This window comes from Penicillium antarcticum, assembly GCF_028974205.1.
Source record: "Penicillium antarcticum strain IBT 31339 chromosome Unknown utg000009l_segment0_segment0, whole genome shotgun sequence".
In the NCBI taxonomy this organism is placed as follows: Eukaryota; Fungi; Ascomycota; class Eurotiomycetes; order Eurotiales; family Aspergillaceae; genus Penicillium; species Penicillium antarcticum.
This window is the reverse complement of record NW_026695307.1, coordinates 6928769-6953872: the sequence shown is the minus strand read 5'-3', so window position 1 is coordinate 6953872 and position 25104 is coordinate 6928769. Positions and strand designations below refer to the sequence as shown.

The window sequence follows — 25104 nt, the reverse complement described above, 5'->3', positions numbered from 1 at the left end:
AGGCACAAAGAAGGATCAAATAATAAACTCACTTCGAGCATTTCGTATTAAAATTGTCCAATAGTTCATGCCAGTGTGAACCTATTTATGATCCCTATTGTAAGACATGTTTAAATGCTCTCCATTCAAATTCTAGCCCGGTATCCTGTCGAAGAATCTGTCGGAAGGTCCGCTCCCCAAACAATGAGACAATCCCAATTAGTCCGACTCTGGTCGCTCATAACACGAGGCTGGTCTGCAGAGCGCTGATATATGAGTTCAGGGAATGCGAATTCTGCTGGTACGCCTTGTCCATCTAGAACCCATCTGTGAGATACTTCACAGGCAACATTGTCGTTGTCTCGTTGGGCATCCATGGCGAGCAGTATCCCACTGATGAGCCAAGCAAGAGTGAACATTATCTGACGACCAAGCCCGAGAACACCTGCTAGACTGCGGTTGTCTTGTCCCACTGCGAGCTTCTTCTCGAGGGCTGCCCAGACATTTTTCAAAGTGGTTCTTAGAGCATCGTCCGTGATATAGCCAATTGAGTCGTTGATCCAGGCACTGAAGGATTCCAAGTTACGTCCATTGGTCAAATGCCTCACAGTCTCACTCGCAAGGACATTGGTTGTTCCTTCCCATACACTGTTGCTAGCTGTATCACGCCATAGCCGGCTAACATTGAACTCGGGTTCTTCAGGCTCATCTGTGGAATAGTCAGTGTCTAGGTGAGAGGTTTTTTGAGTAGAAAGACTCACCCATGTATCCGACTCCACCCATTGCTTCCTGGCATTCCTGAAATGCTAACGTAGATGATTTACAAATCACAGCCTTGGACGTCGAAGTCAAAGCCCGCAAAACTAGTGTTGCTGCGGTAGGAGATCTAGCAAGGACATTGTAATGTGCAGGCAGTTCTTTCGGGAACCCGTTGTCGACGAAGCCGAGAAGCGATGAAGTGAAGAAAGCCAGTTGGAGCCAACCCCTATGCTTGACTTCCAACTGGGCAAGCACATTCAAGTGCATTGGGAATGTCCACAGTGGTTGATCAATGGTCTTGCGAGCACGGGCAAATGCTTTGGCAATATCCAAGGCGCGACGCAGGCACGAAACAGCCGTGACGAAGTTGTGGGTGCGTGTAGTGTTAAGCAACAAGGCAATAGTTGCAATGCCGCGATCTTTCTTGCCGATTAAATGGGCTCGGACATTCTTGAGTTCAATCTCGGCCGTTGGTAGCTCTTTCGTACCCATCTTATTCTTCAGTCGATGGATACGAATTCCATTTGATAACTTAGTCTTCTTCCCACTGGCATCGGTGCCTGTTATAGATGTCGGTGCCACAAATAGGGACAACTCTCCTGACTCGGTCTTTGCAAGAAGTAAGACAATGTTGCAGTCTGTCGCACTGCAAAAGAACTTGAACCCGGACAAAAGGTAGTCCCCTTCTTCTATATTGCCAAAACGACCAGTCTTCGATTGCAGCGGAGAGTAAACCGCGACGGTTTCGCTGTTTCGAACATCGCTGCCACCAGGGCGTTCGGTCATCCACTGCGCGGAAATCCAATTGTTCTCGCGAGCAATGAGACGTGCATAGAGTTCATGGAATGGATGATCGGAAGGTAAATCCCGAATCTGGTGTCGAACTAGACGTGCCGCTCCCGATGTCATTGAGACAGGACACGAATAGGCAGCGGAGGACGCAGAGAAGATGTAGTTGCTGGACGATTAGTATACCTTCCAGTAAATTGGATAACATACTTACAATGCATGTTGCACAACTCTGCGATATGGCCCGAATGTTTCTTCATATCCAAGCCCAACTACACTTTACCAGCAATTAGTACATGGAATAGATGACCATCAAGCTGAACCAACCCATTCTTGATACCCCATTTGCCCAGCCCCTTCCAACCAGCACTAGTTACCAGACGATCGGCATGGTAACGCGCTCCCCACACATTGCGTGTCTTGATATATGGCAGCTGAGTCTCGGCATTTCCAATCAAACCGTTGGTCTCGTCTGAGATTGCTTCGGAGCCGAAGTGCTGCAGGTCCGATAAGATTTTTGACAACACATCACGCGGTAGATACCCTATATGTCAAAGTCAGTATGAAATACTTCTAAAGTACCACAAGAAGCATCCTTACACTGGAGAATTCGAAGAAAAACTGCATCCGAGGTGTACGGGTTCTCCAAAGCCGGCGTTGAAAGGATAAACCCCTCGTCTGCAGTAGAGGACTTCAGCGGAGCAGACATGTTGGCAATAACAATAGACAGAGCCCGTTCTTGCTAAGATACAGACTGCCACAAGTCCAATCTTATAGTTCATCCCATTTCCTGTACCCCGTCTACCCCGTGCGGGGATTGATCTACAACACAAGTCACCGAGAAGTGTCACCGACCTGCACCGACAATCACCGAAGAATACCGTAGGATGACAATTCCCTGGAGACGCGTCTCCTCCAGAGGTCATAACTGTGGGGGTTACATAGGCATGTGCCGATTGCCGATGGGCTATTAATGCGGCTATTCTGACCCTGCATTCGCTCTCAGCATTCTTAGCTTATTACTGTTGAAACATCATAAAGAAAGTACAATGGCCCAATCATCACAAGTAAAGCCTATTTGGCTACCTACGTTGCCACAAGACCAGATTCCCATGAACATCTACCGAGCGCATATCAACCAAAAGTTCCAGCAGCGCCTTCGCTCCTCTCAAGACTTGCACCAATGGTCTGTTAAAAATTTACAAGACTTTTGGGTCGATCTTCATCAATATACGGGGATCATTCCGTCGTTGCCTCCGACTGTGACAACTGCCTTTGATGACAGTGTGCCCATGCAAAGTTTGCCTGAGTTCTTCAGTGGAGCAAGCGTGAACTATGCGGAGAATGTGCTCTCTGGTCGGGACTTGACAAAGACTGCTCTTGTTGGAGTTCGTGAGGGTCAAGATCTAGATGGAGAGGTTTGGACTTGGAGCTTGTTGAGGGAGAATGTTCGAAAGGCAAGGAGTGCTCTCCGTCAACTTGGAATCAAGGAAGGTGACCGGGTGGCTGCAATTATATCCACGAGCGTTTGGTCAGTTGGCCTGTTCCTGGCGACAGCAAGCATTGGAGCCATCTGGACTAGCATTGCGCCGGATTTGGGTGACGAAGTGAGTTATCATTCGACAGTATGCCGGTGTGCAGGTTAATCAAAGACAACAGGGCTGTATCTCTCGATTGCAGCAAGTAACCCCTCGCGTACTCTTTGCTGATGGCGAGTCGACGTACAAAGGGAAGATGCGATCCAATGTTGTCAAGATACAAAGCATCTTCAAGGCCATGAAAATAAAGCCACAGGTGTTTTTGATTCCAATCACTGGCGCCCACGAGCCAGCCTTTCCCAGTCTGAACGACTTCCTCTCGAAGTCACGACAAGAAGACCAACTCGGATTCAAGAGAGTACCCTATTCTCATCCCCTCTATATTCTCTATACGAGCGGGACTACCGGCCAACCGAAGTGCCTGGTCCACAGCCACAGTGTTATTCTACAACACAAAAAGACATCTGTGCTGCACAACTCTCTCACACCAAAAGATGTCGTCTTCCAGTATAGCAGTACCTCTTGGGTATTGTGGAATATCATGATCGGCCATCTCTCGGTAGGTCCGACTCTGATTCTATACGATGGATCACCTTTGTGGCCAAGTGCGAAAGGAATGGCAGGGATCGCGGAGTATCATCGAGTCACTTACTGGGGCTGCTCGCCTCGCTATCTGCAGGAGCTCGAGATGACTGGCTGTGTTCCAAAGGATGAGTTTGAGCTGTCATCTCTCCGCATGGTGCAAACAGGAGGCTCGCATCTTGGTGAAGATCAATATCATTGGTTTTATCGAGCATTCCCGCCAAAGGTACACCTCACCAGTGTCACTGGAGGTACTGACTTGGTCACTTCTTGGATTGGAACCGATCCTGCTGGCCCGCTGTATCCCGGAGAAATCCAGCTTCCTATGCTGGGGCAGGATGTAGATGTTGCTGATCCCGTCACTGGAGAATCAATCAAACACTCTGGTAGACATGGAGAGTTTGTCTGTCGCAAGCCATTCCCATCAATGCCTGTCTTTTTCTGGGGCGATAAAGATGGAGCGAAATACAAGAGTACGTATTTTGACAGGTTTGAGAACTGTTGGGCTCAGCATGACTGGGCAAGCTATAATCCACAAACAAAGGGCTGGCAAATCCATGGGCGAAGGTATGATAGTCCAAGTCAAACTAGTGGTCCACGTACTGACTGATACCTACAGTGACGGTGTTCTGAACCCACAGGGTATTAGATTCGGAAGCTCTGATATCTACTCGATCACTGAGTCCGCTCCTCTCAACTCGGTAATTTCAGCAACCTTATGCGTCGGTCGAAGAAGACCTCATGATTCTGATGAAGTGGTTTTTCTGTTTGTGGTCATGCAATCTGGCAACTCATTCACTGGTCAACTTGCAGTCGAGCTGAAGGATGCAATTCGCAAAGGGTTGAGCAGTAAACATGTTCCTCGCTTTGTGATTGGGGTGAAAGAAGTCCCCATGACAGTTAATGGCAAAAAGATCGAGACCCTGGTCAAGCAGGTAATCTCATCGGGTCAATTGCCAAAAACTATCAGCAGCACCGTGGCGAACCCAGGGTGTCTGGATCATTTCAGGCAGTATTATGATCTTGAGGTACAACGTGTCGATAGAAGTAAACTATAGCCAGTGTGTTCTAGTCATACAGCAGGAGGGCTATATCAAGAAGTCTTAAAAAGCGAGAATCATTATCACATACCATAATACATAATATGCAAGAAACAGCAAGCGAAGTGAATATCAAAAAGTTTAGTTATGGCGGGGTCTGTTCACCGCCCTGACATTCAGCAGATTACCCACCGCCCGACTTGTGACGTGACCAGGGAAGCTTCAAGTTAAGCTGTTCCTTCGCATCTGTGACTCCATCTCTTCTATCTTTGAGATCCAGATTTCTCAGTCATGGCATCACGTCCGATCATTCTGCGTTTTGAGAGTCGCAACGGACAGTTCCGATTCTCAGTCAGCCCGTCAGAGCTCTTCCCATCCCTTCAACAAAAGGTATTTCTGTCACTGTTTTGTCGCTGTCTTCTCAGAAATATGTGGTTGAGTTCATAAGCTGATTTTGCTGCCTACGATAGATCGTGGAGCAGCTCCCGGCAAGTGTCGATCCTTCATCCATTGCCATCTCAAACAAACCCATCGGCACAGGCGGCGAGGAGAGAGAATTAGATGGCCTACAAGGCGTTTCAATTCAGCAAGTCGGACTGAAGTAAGTATTAATTCTTGTTAAGATTGCCGGGAAATTACTTATGCTCCTGAAGACACGGTGATAAGCTCTTCATTGGGTACAAGGAACAGACACAACAGAATGGACCTTCAAACGGCGACACATCTGCCTCAGAGCGACGATTAAATGGCGCTCCGATTCCCCAGCAACAGACTGTTCCGATCCGTCCCCAGGCAACCTCCTCCGCAACAATCAAGAACCCCTGGGATGTGGTGAAGCAATCACCGCTGGACAACCTGCTGGACAAGAAAGATGGCAAGATCAAGCGGAATATGGATCACAAGATGTGCAAGCATGGCCCTCGAGGCATGTGTGATTACTGCATGCCACTCGAACCATATGATGCGAAATACATGGCCGAAAAGAAGATCAAGCATCTTTCGTTCCACTCATATCTGCGGAAGATCAACGCTGCAACCAATAAGCCCGAGATGGGAACCTCCTTCATGCCACCACTCAACGAACCATACTACCGAGTGCGAACTGACTGCCCATCGGGACATTCGCCATGGCCGGAGGGTATTTGCACAAAGTGTCAACCCAGTGCCATTAGTCTGCAACCCCAGGAATTCCGGATGGTTGACCACGTGGAGTTCGCCTCTCCAGATCTCATCAACTCTCTTCTTGACTTCTGGCGAAAGTCTGGTGCCCAGCGCCTTGGCTTTCTGTACGGAACGTATGAGGAGTACACCGAAGTACCACTGGGTGTCAAGGCTGTTGTGCAAGCAATCTACGAGCCCCCACAAATGGGCGAAGTCGATGGTGTTACGCTCCACGATTGGCACAACGAGAAAGAAGTAGATGAGGTGGCTAGTCTTTGCGGATTGCAAAAGGTTGGTGTCATATTTACAGATCTTCTCGATGGCGGCCAGGGAGACGGTTCGGTGGTATGCAAGCGTCACATCGACTCATACTTCTTGTCCTCTCTGGAAATCGCCTTTGCCGCACGCCTTCAGGCACAAAACCCCAAGTCAACCAAATGGAGTCGCACGGGACGCTTCGGTTCCGACTTCGTCACATGTGTACTCAGCGGTGATGAAACAGGTGCTATCAGCATCAGCTCATACCAAGCCTCTGTGTCTGCAGTCGAGATGGTCCGTGGGGACATTATTGAGCCCTCCGCCGACCCTTCTGTCATGCTGGTACAATCAGAGACCGACGAGGATATCGGAGCCAGAACTCGGTACATCCCCGAGGTTTTCTACCGCCGCATCAACGAGTACGGTGCCAGTGTTCAAGAAAACGCCTCGCCAAGTTTCCCAGTCGACTTCCTACTAGTTACTCTTACCCATGGATTCCCCACAGAGTCATCCCCATTGTTCACCAACAGTCGCTTCCCCATCGAGAACCGCGAAATTATTGGCGAAAGTCAAGAGTTGCGACATGTCGCCCAGAAGCTTATGCCCGGAGACCCCCAAAGGGCCATTCAAGGTGTCTCCGACTTCCACTTGCTGTGCTTCTTGCACGGACTTAGCACCTTCAACAAGGTGTGTTCCCTTCTTAATTTCTTGGTCTACCTCAGATACTGACCAACTTTCACAGGATGAGGAATCCCTTCTGTGCCGCGTCGCGAAAACCAAATCCCCCGCTGAAGGAATGCAACTGTTGAATACATCAGGATGGGCAACGTTGATGACCATCCTTGAGGAGAGTGGTGAGCGCCCCCTAAGCGCCCCTGGCCCACCGCGGTTGAGTCTCCTCGCCCGGATCTCCAATCGCGAGGACGTCGCAACCCCCCTTCTTCCCATACATCCCGCTCCAATACTCCCAACGCGGATGGTGAACAGCTTGCTAAGAGGTTTAAGGGAGCTAGTCTAGAGTGACTTCGTCCTATCACCGCTCGGTTTCCATTAGTCCCCCCAGTCCGATCGTCTTCCTATCGTTTTACCCGGAAAATGTGGAGTGTAGCAAATCTCACCCTATTGTACCAACGACTCCCACGCCTGCGGTGGAATTTGGCTGGATTGAGCGAGATTTGCATGGTCTGGAGGTCGGCTTAGTTTTACACAGCATTTAGATCCGATGACCGGCATTGCATCTACATCTTTGGGACTACCCGTAGTTAATTACATTGCACAGTACTTTATCTATGGGGTAAAGGCATTTATTCATGAACAATATGACGCCGGATGCTTGAAGCCTTCCTATCCAGTCAACAGAATATTTCAAGCAACGAAAGACGTTCAGTCACGACGCGTTCATGACTTGTGGTCACTCCGACTCATCCTTCGTTTCACCGCATTCCAAAAGCCAGGCTTCTCGGATTTAATCAAATCAGGTTTTGTCTGCGATGTCTCCGCTTCTTTCACGTTGGTCGACTTCGGAGCGAGTGCCTCATCGGATTCGTGTTCGGTGACTTGGTTCTCAATCGATGTAGTCTCATCAAAGCCGTCGTTGGATTCCCAGTCCAGAGCTTGTCGGTCCATCTGTGCTCGGGCTCGGGCTCGGTCAGCTGCTGCTTCTAGACCTCCAGGTCGTGAATGACCAGGAGCGAAAGCGCTGAAGTCGATTACCGGGGGATTCATGTTGACACAGAAAGTATGAAGTGAACATGTCAATGGATATGTGCAAAGGAATACCATAGGTGCTTGAAGCCATTGTATACTCTGGGAAGGCCCCATAGGGCCATGACGTAAAGTAGATAGATCGGGCAATACACAGCCTTATGCATCTACGTATCCATCAGATCTCTACCAATCGAGCCATGGCATCCATGGTTCAGCCCGATCCGTGGTCGAGGTCGATCTCCAGTCTGTATTCGTTCATTCTCGTGTATGGAAATAAGTAAGGACTAACAATCTCCCGATTTCGCATGTTCGCCGAATTCCAATCAACAAATGACTCATGACTCAAATGACTGACCTGCTTCAATAAGCTCCTTCAAGCGTTTCTCAATCATAACCCTCCCTTCGCCAGTCATCCATACTTCGTGTGGTGCATCGGAGACAACATCCCACGAATGAAGATTATTAGTGATGTGCGACAGATCCTCCTGTCGATCTGACCAGCGGGAATCCTTGCGAACCTCTTGGCCAGAACTCACAACGACGACCGGAGCATGTCCCATCTGGACATGACGAGCAGACTGCACCTCAGCGGCAGTCATCGTGACCGCAACGAGATTCTCTTGCAGCTTTGCCTTGATGAACTTCCCAGTCTGATACGCCGAGCGCCCAGCAATACGATCCAGGCGAGTGCGACCCCGGATCAAGGCCCCACCAAGTCGGTCCAGTCCAAGCGGAGACAGGATACCACGGAACCAGAGCACAAAACCACGGCCTGGTTTCCCAAGATCACCCAAGTAATCTTCATGTAGCGGGTCAATCATGAAGATACCGCGAACTTCAAGTAGGTTGCGGCTGGCAAAGAGCCTGGAATAGAGACTTCCAACCCCTGCTGAAACGACTACCCAGGGACCTGTCTCATCTGCGAGAGCTAGTGCTTCTGCTAGCACATCTGCAGACATGCCTGCTGAATGGGGAGAGGGTGCATTGTCGGACCAGCCAAACCCTGGTCTGTCCCAGTAGCAGTATCGATCAATGGATCCACGGAGGTATAGATCGTCCATGAACGGCTGCAGTGTATGTTCGACTGGGCCAGTTCCACCTTCGAGGAGGATCGTTGGGGAGTTCTCGTCGTTGGTCTTGTTTCCCACACAAGCGAGATGTACTTGGTACAGGTCTCCATGAACGAGGTATCGCTCACCTGGAGGAGGGAGAGAAACGTCACGCGCACGAATGATAAGCGTAGATGTGAACAAGACAACAGCGATAGCCATAATGGCAAGCAATACTGTCTCAGCGACGACAGCCATCCACTCCAAAAGCGAGCGACGAGTCTCCTCCCGACCAGTCAAACGCTCCTCTTCTTCCTTCTTCCCCCAAGCAACGGCACGATTCAAAAGAACCTGCCACATAGAGATGAGAGCCACCCAGACAACAGAGGCAATTCCAACCCATCCTTCTTCAAGACGGATCCGTGCCACACCTAGGATAAGACACATATTCACCAGAAGAAGCACGGCGATAAAGATGCCCCAGATGGTCATCGGTTTGGACGGTACCGCGAAGAATAGTAGTCCCAGGACTAGGTATCCAGTCGCTAGAGTCGTGTATGAAAACGCGAAGAAACCCGACCCTCTCGGGTGCATCATCGGTGGACTGACGAAGATAGATACTAACAGGAACGTCCACCAGACGAAACTAAGCCCCAATGCTAGAAGTGAGATGGCGCGCAGAGCGCGGACACTCCATAGATTGTACGGCGATACCTGGTTCGCCTGTTAGCATATTATGCCGTTATTCGGAGGTTGGACTGACTGCTGGGTCATCAGGACTCAAGTATGCCTGATGATTCTCCGGGAGAAGTCTTGTTCGTTCAGTGGGCTCTTGGGATCTCTCTGGCGCACGGTGTTCTCCATCTTGGCTAGAGCGTCCCTCACTCCCTGGATCTTTGCGACCCCACAGAGATGACATGTTGATGGATAGTATGAATTATTCACAAATTCACAAATTAATTACAAAAGACCAAACATATGCAGATCAAGCAGATCAGGTTCGTGAGAAAGCAAGGCAGGTCAACCTTGCGGGTATGACATCATGCATTCCACTCTACAGTTGGACATCATCAAAACGAACAGTTTTTTGAGATACCCAACTAGAATATAGATACTTTCAGTTAAATCAACCATATCTGACCTTCTTTGACCCATCTCCAAACCAGTCATCCATAGCCAGAGACTCCTCCGGATCAGCATAATTGATGATGACACTTTTAGTTGTAGTATACGCCTGATAAGCCTCAATGCCATTCTCACTTCCCACTCCACTGGCACTGGTTGCACCTCCCCAGGGACTGCTGGGGTCATTGCGATGATGGGTATTTACCCAGGTGATTCCAGCATGAATCTGTTCTGACACCCGGAACGATTGGGAGAGGTTGGTTGTCCATATGCCAGCCCCCAATCCAAACTCGGTGTCATTCGCCAGGGCGATGGCTTGTTCTTCTGTATTGAAACTAGCCACTACAATTACCGGACCGAAGGCCTCCCCGCGCCAGATAGTGGTCTTAACAATGCTGTTGTTCGCCTTGTCCTGAGAGATTAACAAAGTCGGCTGGTAGAAATACCCCTTGTCGAACTTGGATCCGTCAAGAGAGCTTTGACCAGCCATACGGTTTGCACCGGTAAGGGATATCGCATTGCCTCCGTTGAGAGCTTCTTCAACTAGATTTTCGACATGTCGTAATTGCTTTTCGGAGATGAGAGGACCCATCATTGACTCTGAGTTGCTTGGAGCCCCTATGCGTCGTGTAATTCCCTCGATCTTCGCTGTGAGCTTCTGCACAACTTCCTCCAAGATACTGTTCTCAACGATAATTCTGGTACTGGCAACGCAAGTCTGGCCACTGGCGATAAAGCTTCCAAAGGCAATTCCGTTAACCGCTGCGTCGATATTGGCATCTTTAAACACAAGCAGAGGCGCCTTGCCTCCTAACTCTGCTGTGTATTTGGCCAAGTTTCCTCCTGCGATTTTCCCAATTGCTTTGCCAGACTCAGTACCACCAGTGACATCCACCTTTCTGACTAGGGGGTGTTCAACAAGCGCTTTGCCGGTAATAGCACCGTATCCAGGTAGTACGCTCAACACTCCGTCAGGAACTCCAGCCCGGCCAAGGATCTTCGCAAGCAACAAGGTAGTCAAGGGTGTCAGTTCACTGGGCTTAATGACAACACTATTCCCAGCCGCAAGCGCAGGGGCCAACTTCTTCACAGCTATCAACAACGGATGATTAAACGGTGTAATCTGAACGACAACACCTAAAGGAATACGATCGACAAAATTATGTAGTTTCCCCATCGTCGGAAGGACAGACCGTTCTTCAACGCGTAGTAGCGACGCATAGTATTTGAACCATCTCGTCAATGACGGGACCTGAGCGTTCATCTCTCGAATCACTCGACCTGTCTGTTTCGATTCGAGGGCGATAAATTCTGGAATTGCACTTGAAAGCAGTGCTGCGCATTTCTCGAGGACATCTGCGCGATGATGGCGACTTGCGCGTGACCATATGCCCGACTTGTATGTGTCGTGGGCGGCTGAGATGGCGGTCTCAACGTCCTCGGGTGAGGCGGCATGACAACTTGTGTTTGTCAGATTGAGGCTTCCCATGTTTCGAAAGCAAAGAATCCTACTGTGCAAATATCTCTCCTGTTGCTGGGTCTTCAATGGGAATACTGTTGTCTTGTCAGTCTAGCATCAGTGTCAACACCGCGGCATACCCACATGTCTGCATGTCCTTCCTGCTCTTTACCAGCTACCCACAAGAGATACGGATCCATGGTGTCGAGAGGGGGGAGTGTCAATTGCAGTATAAAACAAGAGGTGAGAGTGAAAATGCAAAGAAAGAATCAAAAGAAAAGAGCAAATTGCTTATCTGAGGGGAATGAGGGGTTACAGTCGACCCCAACTCGGGTGTATTTTGATACTCTTTTGATGCTGTGAATTTTGCACTCCTTCTCATTCTTTTAATATAATGCTCAATGTTCACTGATGAGATCTCTTACACGTTCCCGGTGATCACGGTTACGTAGCTATGGAGCCGTGTCGATCCCGCCGTCAACGTCTCATCTCCTTTTCCACAAAACACAACATGGATTCCCAACCGCCCACAAAGACCGTCAAGAAGATCGCGCATCCTATAGGGATCCGACAAGAGCATATCGCCGAAGAAGAAACTCTGCTGTATCTGCGACCAAGATATGACCCGCACTCGCCGGATGAATATACACTGAAGAGATACTGGGACGACTCCACCATCTTCACAGTCACAGGTCGCAAATACGGCGATACCAGGGCGCGCGAGTTCCGCGATGCATCAGGACTCCCAATGTTCGAGTCGCGGCCGACTTCGTTAGCATGGAGACGACCATTACTCGTGCGGTTACCGGGCAAAGAAGACGAAGAGCTGGTAGACTTCCGAATGGGCTGGGAAGGCTACACGCTCAAATTTCGCAATGCAGCATCTCGAGACGAGAAGGATGTGACGATCCAGGTGCAAGTAATAGAGTCGATGGCGTACACGGAATATGCGGTCATAGTGGATGGCCAGAGAGTCGTTGATGTGCGTGAAAGCTTGACGATGAACAAATCTCTCCCCACAGCCAGAGCCAGAGCTGCAAGCAATCACTCGCTACTACCGCGACAGATATTGGAAGTACTTGTCGCGGAGAATTTTGACTTATCACTGGTGAGTATATTACCTCGGTAATCTTTAATGAGGCCGAAACTGATATTGGATCATTTAGGCTGCTCTTATTGCTGTTCATATGGCAGATACGAAGTTCAGCTCTTTCTTACTTCCGCGGAGGTCGACGTGAAGCGAAGTAGGAATGGATAACACATCTGAGTCGAGCAATTGAACGTGGTCCCTTCCCAAGCTGCTTAACCGACAAATGTTCCGGGTCATACTATTATTCTCCCGGATTTCTGGATCATATCTTCGTACCGGAAAGCTGTTGTCCCAGCTGTGTCATTGAAAGTAGATGACTCCTTGAATATATCAGCCTTGTATAACGTCGGCACGGCAATCAGAAAGGGAAGACTGGCGACAACTAGGGGCCCGATTGTGTAGAATATGACCTGCGTTGATTTTATCCCCGGAAGACATATCTGTTTCATTTTGAGACCAGCATGTACTTCGAGAGGAAGATGGGATGGCTGGCTGGCGTTCACATTCCACTCCACGGGCTCCTTGCATAAAGTGAACATTCCTCTTCGAATATATATGCCTCAAGGATGCCAAATTAGAGTAGAGCTAGTGTTCTTATGGATGAATTAAGTTTACTACGCAAATAACGAAAGGATAACAATATTAGGTTATACCGAGAACCGTGGCGGCTCCGGGCCGAGGCGTCGACCCACAGTCGGACGTATATTGGTGATTCGCATTTGATTAAAGCTTGATAAAGTCTCAAGGGGTCATGAATTAACTACCCACGCATAGCACGCTCCCACTCCTTCTCGAGATTGTCACCAATGGCGCGGTCAGCCTCCTTCTCGAGCTCACGGCGGGAAAGGCCTTCACGCTTGGAGACCTTGGACTTGGACTCCTCACGAGAAAGTTCAACTGTAATCATGTCCGTTAGAAAAAGACCTTGAGCCTTTATAATAGAAACTTACCATGAAGGTAGACAGCAGCCTTCTTGCCACTGAACATAGCGTGGGGCACGTTGGTGCTACCATCATTGTTGGCGTCACCAACAGCAAAGACACCAGTTTCGCTGGTCCGCATTCCGCTGGTAACATTGATCTTGGTGCCGTCCATATCCAGACCCATCTTGGCGGGCAACGACGAGTACTGGTCAGTGGGCACATTGATAATGAAAGCACTGCGCTCAACAGGCTCGCCAGTGGTGAAGTGCACACGGAACTTGTCGTACTGGGCGTGCTCAGTCTCGCTGCGGTTCGTGCCACCGTCTTGCAGACGCTCAATAGAGGCAATAGTACGATTGTCGATCTTGGTACCCCAAGCCTCGAGCTGCTCCTTCCAGTCAGAGACCTTAGCTGTGGCCTTGGCCTCGCCTTCCGGTGTCTGAGTACCGTTGACAAAGGCAATCATGTCACTGTACAATGTGTGGACTTCCAAGACGTTAGAGAGCTGATCGGCAATATCACCAATCATACCGAGGGGCTGATCGCGGTGCTCGTAGCCATCGCACCAGGGACACCACCAGATACCCTTTCCGAACCCTTCCTTCAGACCAGGGGTGTCGGGCAGGACGTCGTAGACACCAGTTCCGAGAACAATCTTACGCGCAGTATAGGTTGTTCCGTTGGTGATCTTCACATTGAAGGAAGTGAAGTCTCCATCGATCGGATCGATGGACTCGACTGTGTCATCTTGAATAGTGGCAGTGTCATACTTCAAGATCTGCTCACGCGCAAGGTTTCGGAATTTGGCGGGAGGAGTTCCTGGGCCAATTAGCTACATGACAAATTTTACAGCAGATCTGCTCTTACCGTCATTTCCGATCACGTCGTGCATCTCACGGGTTGGGTCATTGCGATAGTGACCACTGTCAATCATCAGTGCCTTACGACGAACACGAGAGACACCGCTGAGAGCACTGAGACCAGCAGGCCCGCCACCAACGACAATGACCTCGTAGTCAGTGTCAGGGATAGTCACTGCGGCAGTGGAAGCCAGCAGAGAGAAGAAGGCGGAAATGAGGGTAGTTGATTTGACCATGATGGCTGCCCGGAATAGAACCTTTCTTTTCCACTCAAGATTGTAAACCAGGGGCTTTATATAGCCTTCCCCTGAGTATTTTGATCTCTCTCGAACGGGAAAACCCGTGTGGGGAAACTAGTACTTCGTGCGTCTCGGCGCTGGGCTGAGAAGATCATCGTGATCGCCGATCCCTTGCATAATTATTGCATGAAGAAGAGAGACGGCAGAGCTCCCAATGCCGCTACTTCTTTTGATAATTGGGTGAGCTGGGAGATCAGCTCATGTACATTCATTCTGCGTTGCACGTATCACAATGCCGGATTGGAATTCTACATGTGCATGTCTGTCATAGCTGAACCTCTGTGTGGCTCTAGCAACAAGGTATGCCTAGATGCAACCTCAATATGCGGGATCCAGACCATACCCGCGTCGCAATAGAGGATATTAGAGAAGTCGTTGCAACTACAAATTCTTGGAAGCTCGCGTTGAGCGTTGAAGTTTTGAGTACGCGTCGATGATTGTCCTAAATCCCTGACTGCAAAACCTGCAAGCGTAACATTAGACCTCGGTTCGTATTAAACTTGCAGCTTTGAAGAATGCAATCGGCAAGGTCTGTAGCTCTCTGAACGATCTCAATCTTGGTCTTCAGCAGTCTGAGTTCTACACCGATCTCGTCTTGTTTGTTCTCGTTTGGGTAGCCTTTTACATTCCTTCATCGGCATTGGTAGATTCTCACGCTCGATTCAAGGCCCATCAGGGCTCTTTACGACAAATCTATGCCTTCCATATTTTATCAGCTTATGGTCGGATCTCTACGGGTGATCAGAACGGAGGTTTCATTCCTTGGAAGTACTTTGGCTAGCTATGTGCAATCTTGGCGTTGGTTGATATATATATATTGCAGTTATTCACTGTCATCCAGAAGGGCAGACTAGGGTAAAATCGACTTCCGAATACCACACGATGTTCCGCTCTCTATATTATACTGAATCTATGTGCAATTGGGCTGGCAAGGATGGTAATTATCCGCAGCTTTATCCTCGGCACTTGCCTCTTGGATGAAGACTATCGACAGGCCGCTAGGCCCCCTCTTGCTGCTTCTAGATGAGACTATGACTCGAGATCCCGTCCCATACCGTCCCATTTTGCTTTGAGAATGCTCTTCAACGTACCAACATGCTCAGAAAAGCGCGTGTTGGGAGCCCACTCGATCTTCAATTGTTCGCTGATCGCATCATTGGCAGCCAAGCAATCGACGTATGAGCCTGGCCCCATCTTGAACTCGTGTGCCCAAATATCTGACAGGGGAGCCACAACGCTCGGCTCTTGCTCATTAATCAATCCAGGGCGAGCGAACTCGGGTGTCTTGGGATCAAGAAAGACATCTATGTCGACAGGAGTGTCCAACGTTTTTGACTTTTTACACTCAAATGGCACATCTCGCCCAGTTTGCGTAATGTCCTTATTCGTGTTGATCTGCGCGGGCGCGTGAGGAGGTTGTTTATTCGGCATTTCACTTATCTCCCTGCAACTCGGGGAGTTTTTCGTAGATGCGTCCTAGAAGAATGATGAGAATCATAGATAGAGCTCGTGATCAATCAAGCATCATACAGGTTCGTCTCATGTGCGCGCAACGCCGTCACTAAGCGTGCATATTGTCGTGCGCAGGCTCTCCAATTTCGTGTGACATTGTATCAGGCTTTCACGAAGCGAGGTGTTTTCTTCTTCAAGCTCAATAATGCGCTCGTTGTCCGGTTTGTAAGCCTTGGCCTTGCGTTCGAGTTGTTTAATATACTCCGACTGTCGACGGCGAAAAGCCTGTTGAGATACTCGATTGCGAAGTTTTCTATTTCTGGTTAGATGAAACCCCAGCAGACTCTGGTCAAAAAAGCCTACTTTATCTCAATATCTCCGTTCTCGGCTTGCTGTGCCTTGCGCTTGGGCGGCATTGTGTTTCTTCAGATAGGTCCAGAGTAGACGATGTCCATGAGGTCAACTGTCAACCCGTAATCAAAAGAGAGGACCGATCAGCTGACTCGGCCTTCCTACAGAAACGGTCGGCTTGGATCCCGAGCCGTCGACTTCGATCTACACCCGGCGTGGGGTGCGGAGTTGGCAGTCACCACGAGCGGCCAGTGCACTTCGATGCACTGCCATTTTCTCTGGAAGATACTGAGACGACTTATCTAAAACATTCAAGGTTGAATTATAGTTGAATTTGCAGTTTCATGGAGTGAAAAGTCCATGAGAATGCCATCTTTTGTTAGCACTATAAGTGATCAAGCGTCGACTATCTAGTATCCACAAGCTCCGTGCTTGCAGCGGCAATCCATCTACAACGAGCACTATGTCACGCCACTCACATCAAGAAACGTTGAGGGTGTTACAATGTACAATTAGCTTGCCTCAGGTGACGAGACCAATAGCAAAAGGTGACCGGCCTCAAAGCTGTATTGGAGAAGCTCTCCAGCCCCTGTATTGAGCTTCAACCGACCTCAACTAAGTGCTAAGACCCTATGAAGTCAATCGCTTAATCAGAGAAATGTCTATGAATCGTGTTATTGCGCCTCAAGATGCTCAAATTCTCCGTTGTGTTGGCCATCGCAACCCTCTCCTCACGGCGCAACTCCGAAGTCGTGACTCGCGCGGACGGAGAGGCGGAGACCCGCTCCGCTCAGCTGAGCGGAAATTTTATACTTGACAAGTTCAAGTGGCACAACGGGAGCCTATGGACTCAATGATCCTATTCAGCTTGCTGTTATTAGTTCCGCCTGGTTGTACGGCCCGTAGTATAAAGTAGCTGAAGTCCCCAATTTCACGGTGTTGCGACGCAAAATAAATTGCTTGTCGCTCTATAAATATGTCGATATCTCTTTCTGAACTGGAGACACAGTTCTCCATTGCAACCAACTCCATCCATGTTGATGATCGATACGCTGGGCCCGAGTTGGCGCCTGCGATGCATCCCACTACCACCTTCCGATACCCTTATAACTCCGACGAACTAGAGCCTCAGCAAGCTCTGTCGGTGAGTCAAAACAAACAATTGTCGGGGGTCTGAGTAATTCTAACGATGCTGGCATTCAGAAAACAAAGCACGTATATGCTAGACTCGCACGACCGACTAGTTCGCGATTGGAGCTTGTCCTGTCAACGATCCTGAAAGGAGAATGCTTGACATATGCAACTGGTCTCGCCGCAATTCACGCTTATCTTACCTGCCTTACTCCTAAGAAGGTTGCTATCACTGGTGGTTATCATGGCGCACACGATGTACTCCGGATTCAGGAGCGGTTGACAGGAGTCAAGAAGGTCGGATTACACGAGACAGACCAACTCGAGAAAGGAGACGTGATCCATCTTGAAACACCTCTTAACCCAACTGGCGAGGCACGTAACATTACCGCGTATTCCAAAATTGCCAAAGCAAAGGGACTTTATCTCGTTGTTGATTCTACATTCGGGCCACCATCCTTGCAAGAACCATTCCTCTGGGGGGCCGACTTGGTTATTCACAGTGGAACCAAGTATATTGGCGGCCATAGTGACATCATGTGTGGTGTTATCAGCACATCTCCTGAGCGACCAGAGCTATTCATGAAGTTATGGGAGGATCGATGCGCACTTGGAAACATCATGGGCGGGTTCGAGTCCTGGCTCGGTCTTCGCAGTTTGCGGACGCTAGACATTCGCTGCATCCGACAAAGCCAGAACTGCACGGAGCTTGTGACGTGGCTTTCTGAGATGATCAACTCTCCGACGCCAAATGAGGTGAATGCCACAGTTGAAAGTCTCAAACATGCTAGTCTGCAGAAGAAGGATATGGATTGGCTTCAAAAGCAGATGCCAAATGGCTTTGGACCTGTTTTCATGATGATTATGAAGAATGCTCATCAGGCCCGGCGACTGCCGAGCAAGCTGCGCATCTTCCAACATGCGACTAGTCTTGGCGGTGTCGAGAGCTTGATTGAATGGCGGAAGATGACCGATCCCACGGCCGGGGAGAACATTATGCGGGTGAGTGTGGGAATTGAGACATTTGAAGACCTACAGAAAGATCTGTTGAATGGTTTGCGGACTTTGGTTGAAGAATGCGAGAACTAGGATGAAGATGGCCGTTTGTTCAGCAATATAATAACGTACCACCACCACCATGGCTCTCTACTTTCGGCTAGAACTTGATGTAGCTTTGCTTGCTAGGCCGGCCTGGTATGGAATCTTGGAAGACTTGAATTTGACAACTTCAACCATGATTCCAAAGACACATCTGGCAGTATCGCTCAGAGAAGAAGAGACCGAACGCAAACACTGACAAATATGCTGTGACCGCATCGACAGTGCTGAGGAGCGACCCTGAGTGGGCGACAGCATAAGAGTAGGGCCCCAACCTCGAAGAACGTGCTTCACATTGAGACCAGAAGCCTACAAGCCTGCCCGACTTACCAAGGAATGTCTTTTCTGGTTGCTGAGAGCATCAAACCATCCAACGCCCGCTTGGGCAGGTGGGATATTAGTCAGCAATCGACCTGACGACACAATGGCCCGAATGTATTTGTTGAGTTCTCTGAATGTTTTCAATGTATAAACTCGAGAATTAGTGGCCAATTTGCCCCTCAATTTGATCGACGAGTCTCCACCTCCATGAGCGACCTTCAGAGATCCTTCGCCAAAGCCAAATTGGCCAAACTTCCATCCGAAGCCCCAATGCCCGAATCAATGAATGAGGATGCATGGGAAGAAGACTCCTCTGCCTCTTCAGTCTCCTCTACGGGTACACTTGTCCCATCGCCGACACGGCAGCTCTTTGCCCGAGCGGGCCGACGGTTCGTTGCTTTCTGTCACTATCAAGTCCCCCAAGACACGATCATCTACATACTTAGCCTACTTGGACTAACATTGGTTTGCAGGCAATCATCCCATGCATCTCTATCGTGGACAGACTTCTTCGAACAGGAGCTCTTTTTCTCCGAAGAAGTGGGAAACATTCACATCACCCACCATGCATATCTCACCCCACCAACTGACAAGGGTCCGCTGTTTGTGATGCATCATGGAGCTGGCTCATCGGGTCTTTCCTTTGCGACTTGCACAGAAGAGATCCGAAGAATCCTCCCCAAGGCGGGTGTCTTATCGCTGGATGCTCGAAGCCATGGTCGAACCGTTATGACCCCAATAGACAGTAAAATAGACGACAAAGCCCCGTCTACTGCCGCTGCTGCTCAGATTGAAGCTTCCGGTGCGGTTGAACTTGATCTCAGTCTCGAGACTCTGAGCCGAGATTTGATCTATGTGGTCCGTCAGACCCAGGCGAAGATGGGCTGGGAAATACTCCCGGATATCGTACTTGTCGGGCACAGCCTGGGTGGTGCGGTGATTACAGATGTCGCGAAGAACGGAGAGCTAGGCGTGAAGCCGTTGGCATATGCTGTGTTGGATGTTGTAGAAGGTATAGTCAATTCCTATCATCTCTATTGGTATATGCTGACCATGTTGTCCAGGATCCGCAATGGATGCTCTCCAAAGCATGGAAATGTACCTCTCCACACGACCAGCCCGGTTTCCGTCATTATCCTCAGGAATTGACTGGCAGTATGTATTTCATATTATGACTTTCTTTCCTTTGCTCACCATGCAGTACTCGCTCCCGTACAATCCGCAATACTACATCCGCCAGGGCCTCCGTTCCATCACTTCTATATGAAGACAGTGAGCCCACAGACCCTGCTCGCCCCTGGTTATGGCGCACAAACCTCTCTGCAACAAAGCCATTCTGGGAGAACTGGTTTGTTGGCTTGAGTCGAAAGTTTCTTGACGCGCGCGGTGGAAAACTACTATTGCTTGCTGGCACCGACCGATTAGACAAAGAGTTGATGATTGGCCAGATGCAAGGTAGGCACTTATCTAGCCTTTGGAATACATTAAAATATCATGCTAACTTGCCTGTCACTCCCAGGTAAATATCAATTGCAAGTATTCCCTGAAGCTGGCCATTTCGTGCATGAAGACCAGCCTGCAAAGACTGCACAGATATTGGCAGACTTCTACAGACGGAATGATCGGAGTGCGTTGGTTCTTCCACCAAAGGTCGCTGATATGCAGGCATCAGCCGCGATGAAGAAAGGGACAGGTGCTTCAGGTGGTGCGACGGGACACTTGAAGTAATGGACAAGGCACTTGTGATTCTTGGACATCTGTTTGTTGGTGTAATGAACTACTTTTAAGGCTACTCGATGCTGCAGTATGTGAAATATTCTACTGGCTGCAGCCCAGGGAAAGGTTTCGAATGAAGATAATGTAATCTTGGGGCCCGCTTCATCTGAACTATAAGAACCGATGGCAAGGGCACCTAAAGAAAGACTGTCCACCATTAACAGATAAGAATAAACTGAGTGAGCACCTTCTCCTGGCTCTGGTCCATTAGAGACACACCTAGTAGGTGGGAATAATGATCCATCTGACAGGTAAAGGATGTCATTTACAGTAGGTAATGATAACTCAGTGATCCCTTTCTTGCAGTCCTGGTTCAGCAACACACACATGAAGATACACTGAGTGATCTACCAGCAAGAAAACAAGAAAACGTCTCGCCACCAACTGCGAAGACAGATTTGAAAAGATAACAAAGGTAGGGCTTGAACCAAGCACCTGAAAGATCCATGCCACTCCACCGCAAAACACCGTAGATGAAGTGTGAAATTCCGAACGCCACCAGGATCCCGCTGATGATGAGCGAGTTGAAAACACGAGCTTAGTAAAACAAATTTTGGAATGTAGAGAAATGGGGTATTGTGTTGTCTGAGAAAATGGTAGAAAAAAAAGAAAGAAAAGGTCGTCAAGAAAGAGACGAAATGCCATCTACAGGGGAAGATAGGCACCCCCCGCAATGACCAAGTTCATGTTGGTGAACTTGACTTTGTAGACAGGACTCTTCTTGGTCGGGAAAGCGCTGATCTGATCGGCAGTGACGACAACATCCTTGCCCTTCTTTTTCTTGTTCTGAGTGGTGGAAGTAGAGCCAGCATCCATCTTGGAACCAGCGCCACCTTCGCCGATCACGCGACCCTGGGTGTTTTCCTGGGATTCAGCAACATCCCAGACACGAACGGTGCCATCAGCTCCACCGGATACAAGGACAGTAGACTCAACACTCCAGCTGACAGACCAGATACCACCCTTTCCGTGGCCACGCATGCGCTTCAAGAGTCGGCCAGGAGCGAGGTCCCAGAGAATAATAGTACCCTGGTCATCGGCAGTTGCCAAGAGCTTGCCATCGCGGCTGCACTCCATGGAAGTAACATTGCCAGCGTGGCCAGTGAACATACGGACGGCATTGCCAGTAGTGACAGCCCACATGCGGACAGTGTGGTCGGAACTGGCGGTGAAGACATAAGCCGAGTTGGGGTGGAAACAGACGCAGTCCACATCCTGGTCATGACCGACAAAGATACGCTGCTGACGAATGTGGTCGGTCACCCACAAGCGGGCAGTACGGTCCGATCCACCGGTCACAAAGTATTGTCCGAAAGGTCCCCAGCGGAGATCCCAGATGGGGCGGTCATGGCCCTTGTAAACAACCATGCACTGCCAAGTGTCCAGAGACCAGAGACGAACAGTCTTGTCCGCAGACGAAGAAAGCAGCCAGCGAGCATTGGTAGGAACAGCATCTCTTTCTGGGACATTCTCGCGAGCAGAAGCGCAGGGAGGGAAAGCGACTGCGTAGACAGGACCTGAGTGGCCGATCAGACGGCGAGAGTTGGCGGGCGGCAAGTCGTCAATTTCCGGGAGGGCACCTTGAATGTTCTTGCCATCAAGACTCCAGACACGAATGTAGGATTGGGCAAAGCCGCAAGCGACGAGCTGGTTGTCGTCAGAAAAGTCCATGCAATTGATGCTGTTGAACTGTTAGTGGATTCATAGAAAAAGGTCACGCCAAAGACTTACTTGTCCAAAGTGTTGTGGAACGTGAACATGCAAACACTGACGCCAGGGCCTACACCACCCGTGCGACCCTTGATCTCGAAGCGATCACGGTGCTCCATAACCCGTCTGACCTCAACTTCAACGTCACGGGCAATCGAAGGCGGGAATGGGATATCAGCACGAGAGGGGGCTTCATCCTCATCCTCCTTTTTGATCATTTGTTCGAACTCCTGGGAAAGTGTATTGCGGCCAGCGACGGGAGGTTCTTTCGCATCCACCTCTGCAAGTTCGGCGCGCACATCTTCCTCCAGTGTCTGTTCCATTGGAAGCTTTCCGAGCCTCAGACGCGGAAGTGTTCCGGCCATAGCAGGGTTGTCACCGGTGTAAGCGGAACCAGGGTGGTGACCAGGGATACCTTCATCCTCGGCAGGTGAGCTCTGTCCAGGGGCCATCTGGTTCAACATAGAAGCAAAGCTGAATCGATCATCGGCGGCACGGTCCATGGTCTTCACGGAGCAGAAGCTGCTGAGAATTGCATTCATCACGGAGCCGCCCTCCTTGTCCTTGCTCTCCAGGAACTGAAGCAGGTTTGTGTATGCGGGGTTGCTCAGAACGACGCGGTACTTGTTGCTACGGTAGAGTTTGGCAACACTGTTGTCCTGCAAATGCTCTGGCAAGCTGATAGGCTCGAAGTGGCGGATATCATCCGTGTGCTCAGGCAGGAACATGTTCTTGTTGGCCTCGAAAAAGTTCTTGGCATCTTGCGGGTAGAAGGATGTAACCATGTTGAAGAACGAGTAGACGAAGAGCGGCCACAAAACGCGACGCAACTCAGGCTGTAGAATGTTAGCACATGTTCATTGATATGATTCATGTTTGACCCACCTTGTACAGATCGAGGTTTTCCTCAACCCAGTTCTTCAACAAATCTAAACGAGGTATTAGTGGGGCTTTCAGAGAGGTTCGTGTAATCATGGACATACCAAATCCTTGTCGGGTCTTGGGGCGAGAGTCTTCTCCCAGCTGGGGAAGGGGACGCCCATCGATCTCCTGATTGGCAGATTCCATTCGCAGCATGGCTTCGGTGCGGCTGTATCCCTTCTTTGCAAGGTAATCGATGACCTAAGGAAGTTTGCACGTTAGTGAATGGTTGACAAATATGAGATACCAAGAAAAAAACAAGAAAAAAACAAAAGAGTAATCGCGAAATGGCAGTAATCTCAGTGGGAAAACAAACAGCTTCATTCCTTCGAACTTCAGAACGCTCGGAAGATGCTGAAGTACCCATGGGAGTGTTTCGTAAATATTCACGCAGCGAGGAAGGGCTGGCAGATGATGTGCCAGATCGGGCAATCGGAGGTCGCCCCGAAAAAGAGTTGGAAATCCTTCTGGTGTCTGGGGCAGCTAGCGGTGACGATGACGGCGTTGGAACGCTCGGCCTGTTACTTGCACTGGCACGACGAGCGCGAGCAGACCGTGAAGGAACCCGATGTGTGCGCACAGGAGATCCTCTGACGGTAGACTCGGCAGAAATGCCAGGTCTCCCCGAAACGCGCGAAGGAGAAGTAGCGGAAACCTGATGTTCCCTGGTGGCATCTAGAGACCAAGCCACCATAGCCTGAGGTTCAGTGGGGTCGTTGGGAGGGGCATTCTGGCTAGCCCGACGGCTGCGGCCTCTGGAGATATCAGGCGGAGGCGATGCGAACATAGCTCTCAATCGTCTTTCGCGGGCTGATCCCCTTTTGACCATAGCGGAGGATATTGATATTTCGACGCGGGAGCGAGTGGAATGGAGTGAAAGAGCAAAATATCGAGGCTAGGGGGACGACTTCCGGACTTTATAAAACAGGAAGGCAAGGTAAAGATGAAAAGTAAAGATTAGGTGCAGAGTATGGATGTGCGAGATGCAAGATAAAGCCAAAGAAGAAGTGACGAGGAGATACGAATGGGATTGGTAAAGAAATCCTCAGACAAATCAAGCTCGTGGGCAGGCGGTCAATCCGAAGAGCAAGAATAGAACCCGACTGAAGCAAGTTGAGCTTGAACAGTGAATTCATTCAATTTGGCAGGCGCACCCTGCAGGCCATGTTGAGATCACCGGATGCTTTTCGCGAATCCCATGGCAATATCTCCAACTGTGCTTTCCCAGGAACAGGGCTTCTCAATTTGACAGCACGCCGGAAACGTGAGTAGCCACTTTCCATCTCTCACATATAGCCCATACCATCTATAGGATGGACACAGGATTGACATGATGTCGTTGTCGTCCAATACCAAGCACGTGCACGACCGAGGTCGTTCCACGGCTGAACAACAGGCTGTTGGGAATAATGGCGTCCGTGCGATCAAGGACCTCCGCCGAAAACAAACAAAAACACTGCAAAATGGGCAAGGGAAGGCTCAAACACCTACAATTTGATTCAAGTTCTGTTGCGACATGGCACCGCTGGGTGGAGCAGACGGTCCTGGTCCCGGCGTGGAAGGCTGATGAACGGGCGTACCAGACAAGGGCTGCTGTGAAGCCATCGACATGCCAGTACCATTAGAACCTGGTCCCATGCTCCCACTGCGAGGAGCAGGGCTCGGGGCCCCGCCTGGGCCGGACATTTTGGACGAAAGGTGGTCGGATCCGCCTCGTTATTGGTTT

General features: G+C 49.7%; 12 protein-coding genes across 12 annotated transcripts; 4 read left to right on the top strand and 8 right to left on the bottom strand.

The window, feature by feature from the left end:
- Positions 1-125: 125 nt before the first annotated feature.
- Positions 126-2236, bottom strand: N7508_010980 (uncharacterized protein; the record flags this gene model as incomplete). The annotated part of the gene is made up of 5 exons (XM_058469040.1): positions 126-688; positions 741-1696; positions 1742-1804; positions 1855-2071; positions 2128-2236. The coding sequence occupies 5 exons, from the start codon at positions 2234-2236 to the stop codon at positions 126-128; spliced, it is 1908 nt and encodes a 635-aa protein (XP_058316886.1).
- Positions 2237-2576: 340 nt separating this feature from the next.
- npl4 (nuclear protein localization protein 4) lies at positions 2577-7124 on the top strand (the record flags this gene model as incomplete). Its single annotated transcript, XM_058469039.1, has 6 exons — positions 2577-3134; positions 3187-4214; positions 4267-4582; positions 5158-5288; positions 5341-6793; positions 6849-7124. 6 exons carry the CDS (start codon positions 2577-2579, stop codon positions 7122-7124), a joined length of 3762 nt encoding a protein of 1253 aa, XP_058316885.1.
- A 380-nt stretch (positions 7125-7504) lies between these two features.
- N7508_010978 (uncharacterized protein) lies at positions 7505-7831 on the bottom strand (the record flags this gene model as incomplete). Its single annotated transcript, XM_058469038.1, has 1 exon — positions 7505-7831. The coding sequence occupies one exon, from the start codon at positions 7829-7831 to the stop codon at positions 7505-7507; it is 327 nt and encodes a 108-aa protein (XP_058316884.1).
- Positions 7832-8148: 317 nt separating this feature from the next.
- N7508_010977 (DUF2417 domain-containing alpha/beta hydrolase) lies at positions 8149-9781 on the bottom strand (the record flags this gene model as incomplete). The annotated part of the gene is made up of 2 exons (XM_058469037.1): positions 8149-9576; positions 9626-9781. The coding sequence occupies 2 exons, from the start codon at positions 9779-9781 to the stop codon at positions 8149-8151; spliced, it is 1584 nt and encodes a 527-aa protein (XP_058316883.1).
- A 207-nt stretch (positions 9782-9988) lies between these two features.
- Positions 9989-11646, bottom strand: N7508_010976 (uncharacterized protein; the record flags this gene model as incomplete). Its single annotated transcript, XM_058469036.1, has 3 exons — positions 9989-11447; positions 11500-11541; positions 11591-11646. 3 exons carry the CDS (start codon positions 11644-11646, stop codon positions 9989-9991), a joined length of 1557 nt encoding a protein of 518 aa, XP_058316882.1.
- Positions 11647-11900: 254 nt separating this feature from the next.
- Positions 11901-12684, top strand: N7508_010975 (uncharacterized protein; the record flags this gene model as incomplete). Its single annotated transcript, XM_058469035.1, has 2 exons — positions 11901-12554; positions 12613-12684. 2 exons carry the CDS (start codon positions 11901-11903, stop codon positions 12682-12684), a joined length of 726 nt encoding a protein of 241 aa, XP_058316881.1.
- A 612-nt stretch (positions 12685-13296) lies between these two features.
- N7508_010974 (NAD(P)/FAD-dependent oxidoreductase) lies at positions 13297-14555 on the bottom strand (the record flags this gene model as incomplete). Its single annotated transcript, XM_058469034.1, has 3 exons — positions 13297-13433; positions 13487-14278; positions 14327-14555. 3 exons carry the CDS (start codon positions 14553-14555, stop codon positions 13297-13299), a joined length of 1158 nt encoding a protein of 385 aa, XP_058316880.1.
- A 1092-nt stretch (positions 14556-15647) lies between these two features.
- On the bottom strand, positions 15648-16049 carry N7508_010973 (uncharacterized protein; the record flags this gene model as incomplete). The annotated part of the gene is made up of 1 exon (XM_058469033.1): positions 15648-16049. One exon carries the CDS (start codon positions 16047-16049, stop codon positions 15648-15650), a length of 402 nt encoding a protein of 133 aa, XP_058316879.1.
- A 108-nt stretch (positions 16050-16157) lies between these two features.
- On the bottom strand, positions 16158-16486 carry N7508_010972 (uncharacterized protein; the record flags this gene model as incomplete). Its single annotated transcript, XM_058469032.1, has 2 exons — positions 16158-16383; positions 16434-16486. The coding sequence occupies 2 exons, from the start codon at positions 16484-16486 to the stop codon at positions 16158-16160; spliced, it is 279 nt and encodes a 92-aa protein (XP_058316878.1).
- Positions 16487-17397: 911 nt separating this feature from the next.
- On the top strand, positions 17398-18641 carry N7508_010971 (uncharacterized protein; the record flags this gene model as incomplete). Its single annotated transcript, XM_058469031.1, has 2 exons — positions 17398-17565; positions 17625-18641. 2 exons carry the CDS (start codon positions 17398-17400, stop codon positions 18639-18641), a joined length of 1185 nt encoding a protein of 394 aa, XP_058316877.1.
- A 433-nt stretch (positions 18642-19074) lies between these two features.
- Positions 19075-20699, top strand: ppe1 (putative ribosomal protein/carboxylic ester hydrolase (Ppe1); the record flags this gene model as incomplete). The annotated part of the gene is made up of 6 exons (XM_058469030.1): positions 19075-19085; positions 19136-19360; positions 19445-19983; positions 20036-20126; positions 20173-20426; positions 20491-20699. 6 exons carry the CDS (start codon positions 19075-19077, stop codon positions 20697-20699), a joined length of 1329 nt encoding a protein of 442 aa, XP_058316876.1.
- Positions 20700-21392: 693 nt separating this feature from the next.
- On the bottom strand, positions 21393-25064 carry N7508_010969 (putative transcription initiation factor TFIID subunit; the record flags this gene model as incomplete). Its single annotated transcript, XM_058469029.1, has 5 exons — positions 21393-22428; positions 22479-23293; positions 23343-23386; positions 23441-23579; positions 24870-25064. The coding sequence occupies 5 exons, from the start codon at positions 25062-25064 to the stop codon at positions 21393-21395; spliced, it is 2229 nt and encodes a 742-aa protein (XP_058316875.1).
- Positions 25065-25104: the final 40 nt, after the last annotated feature.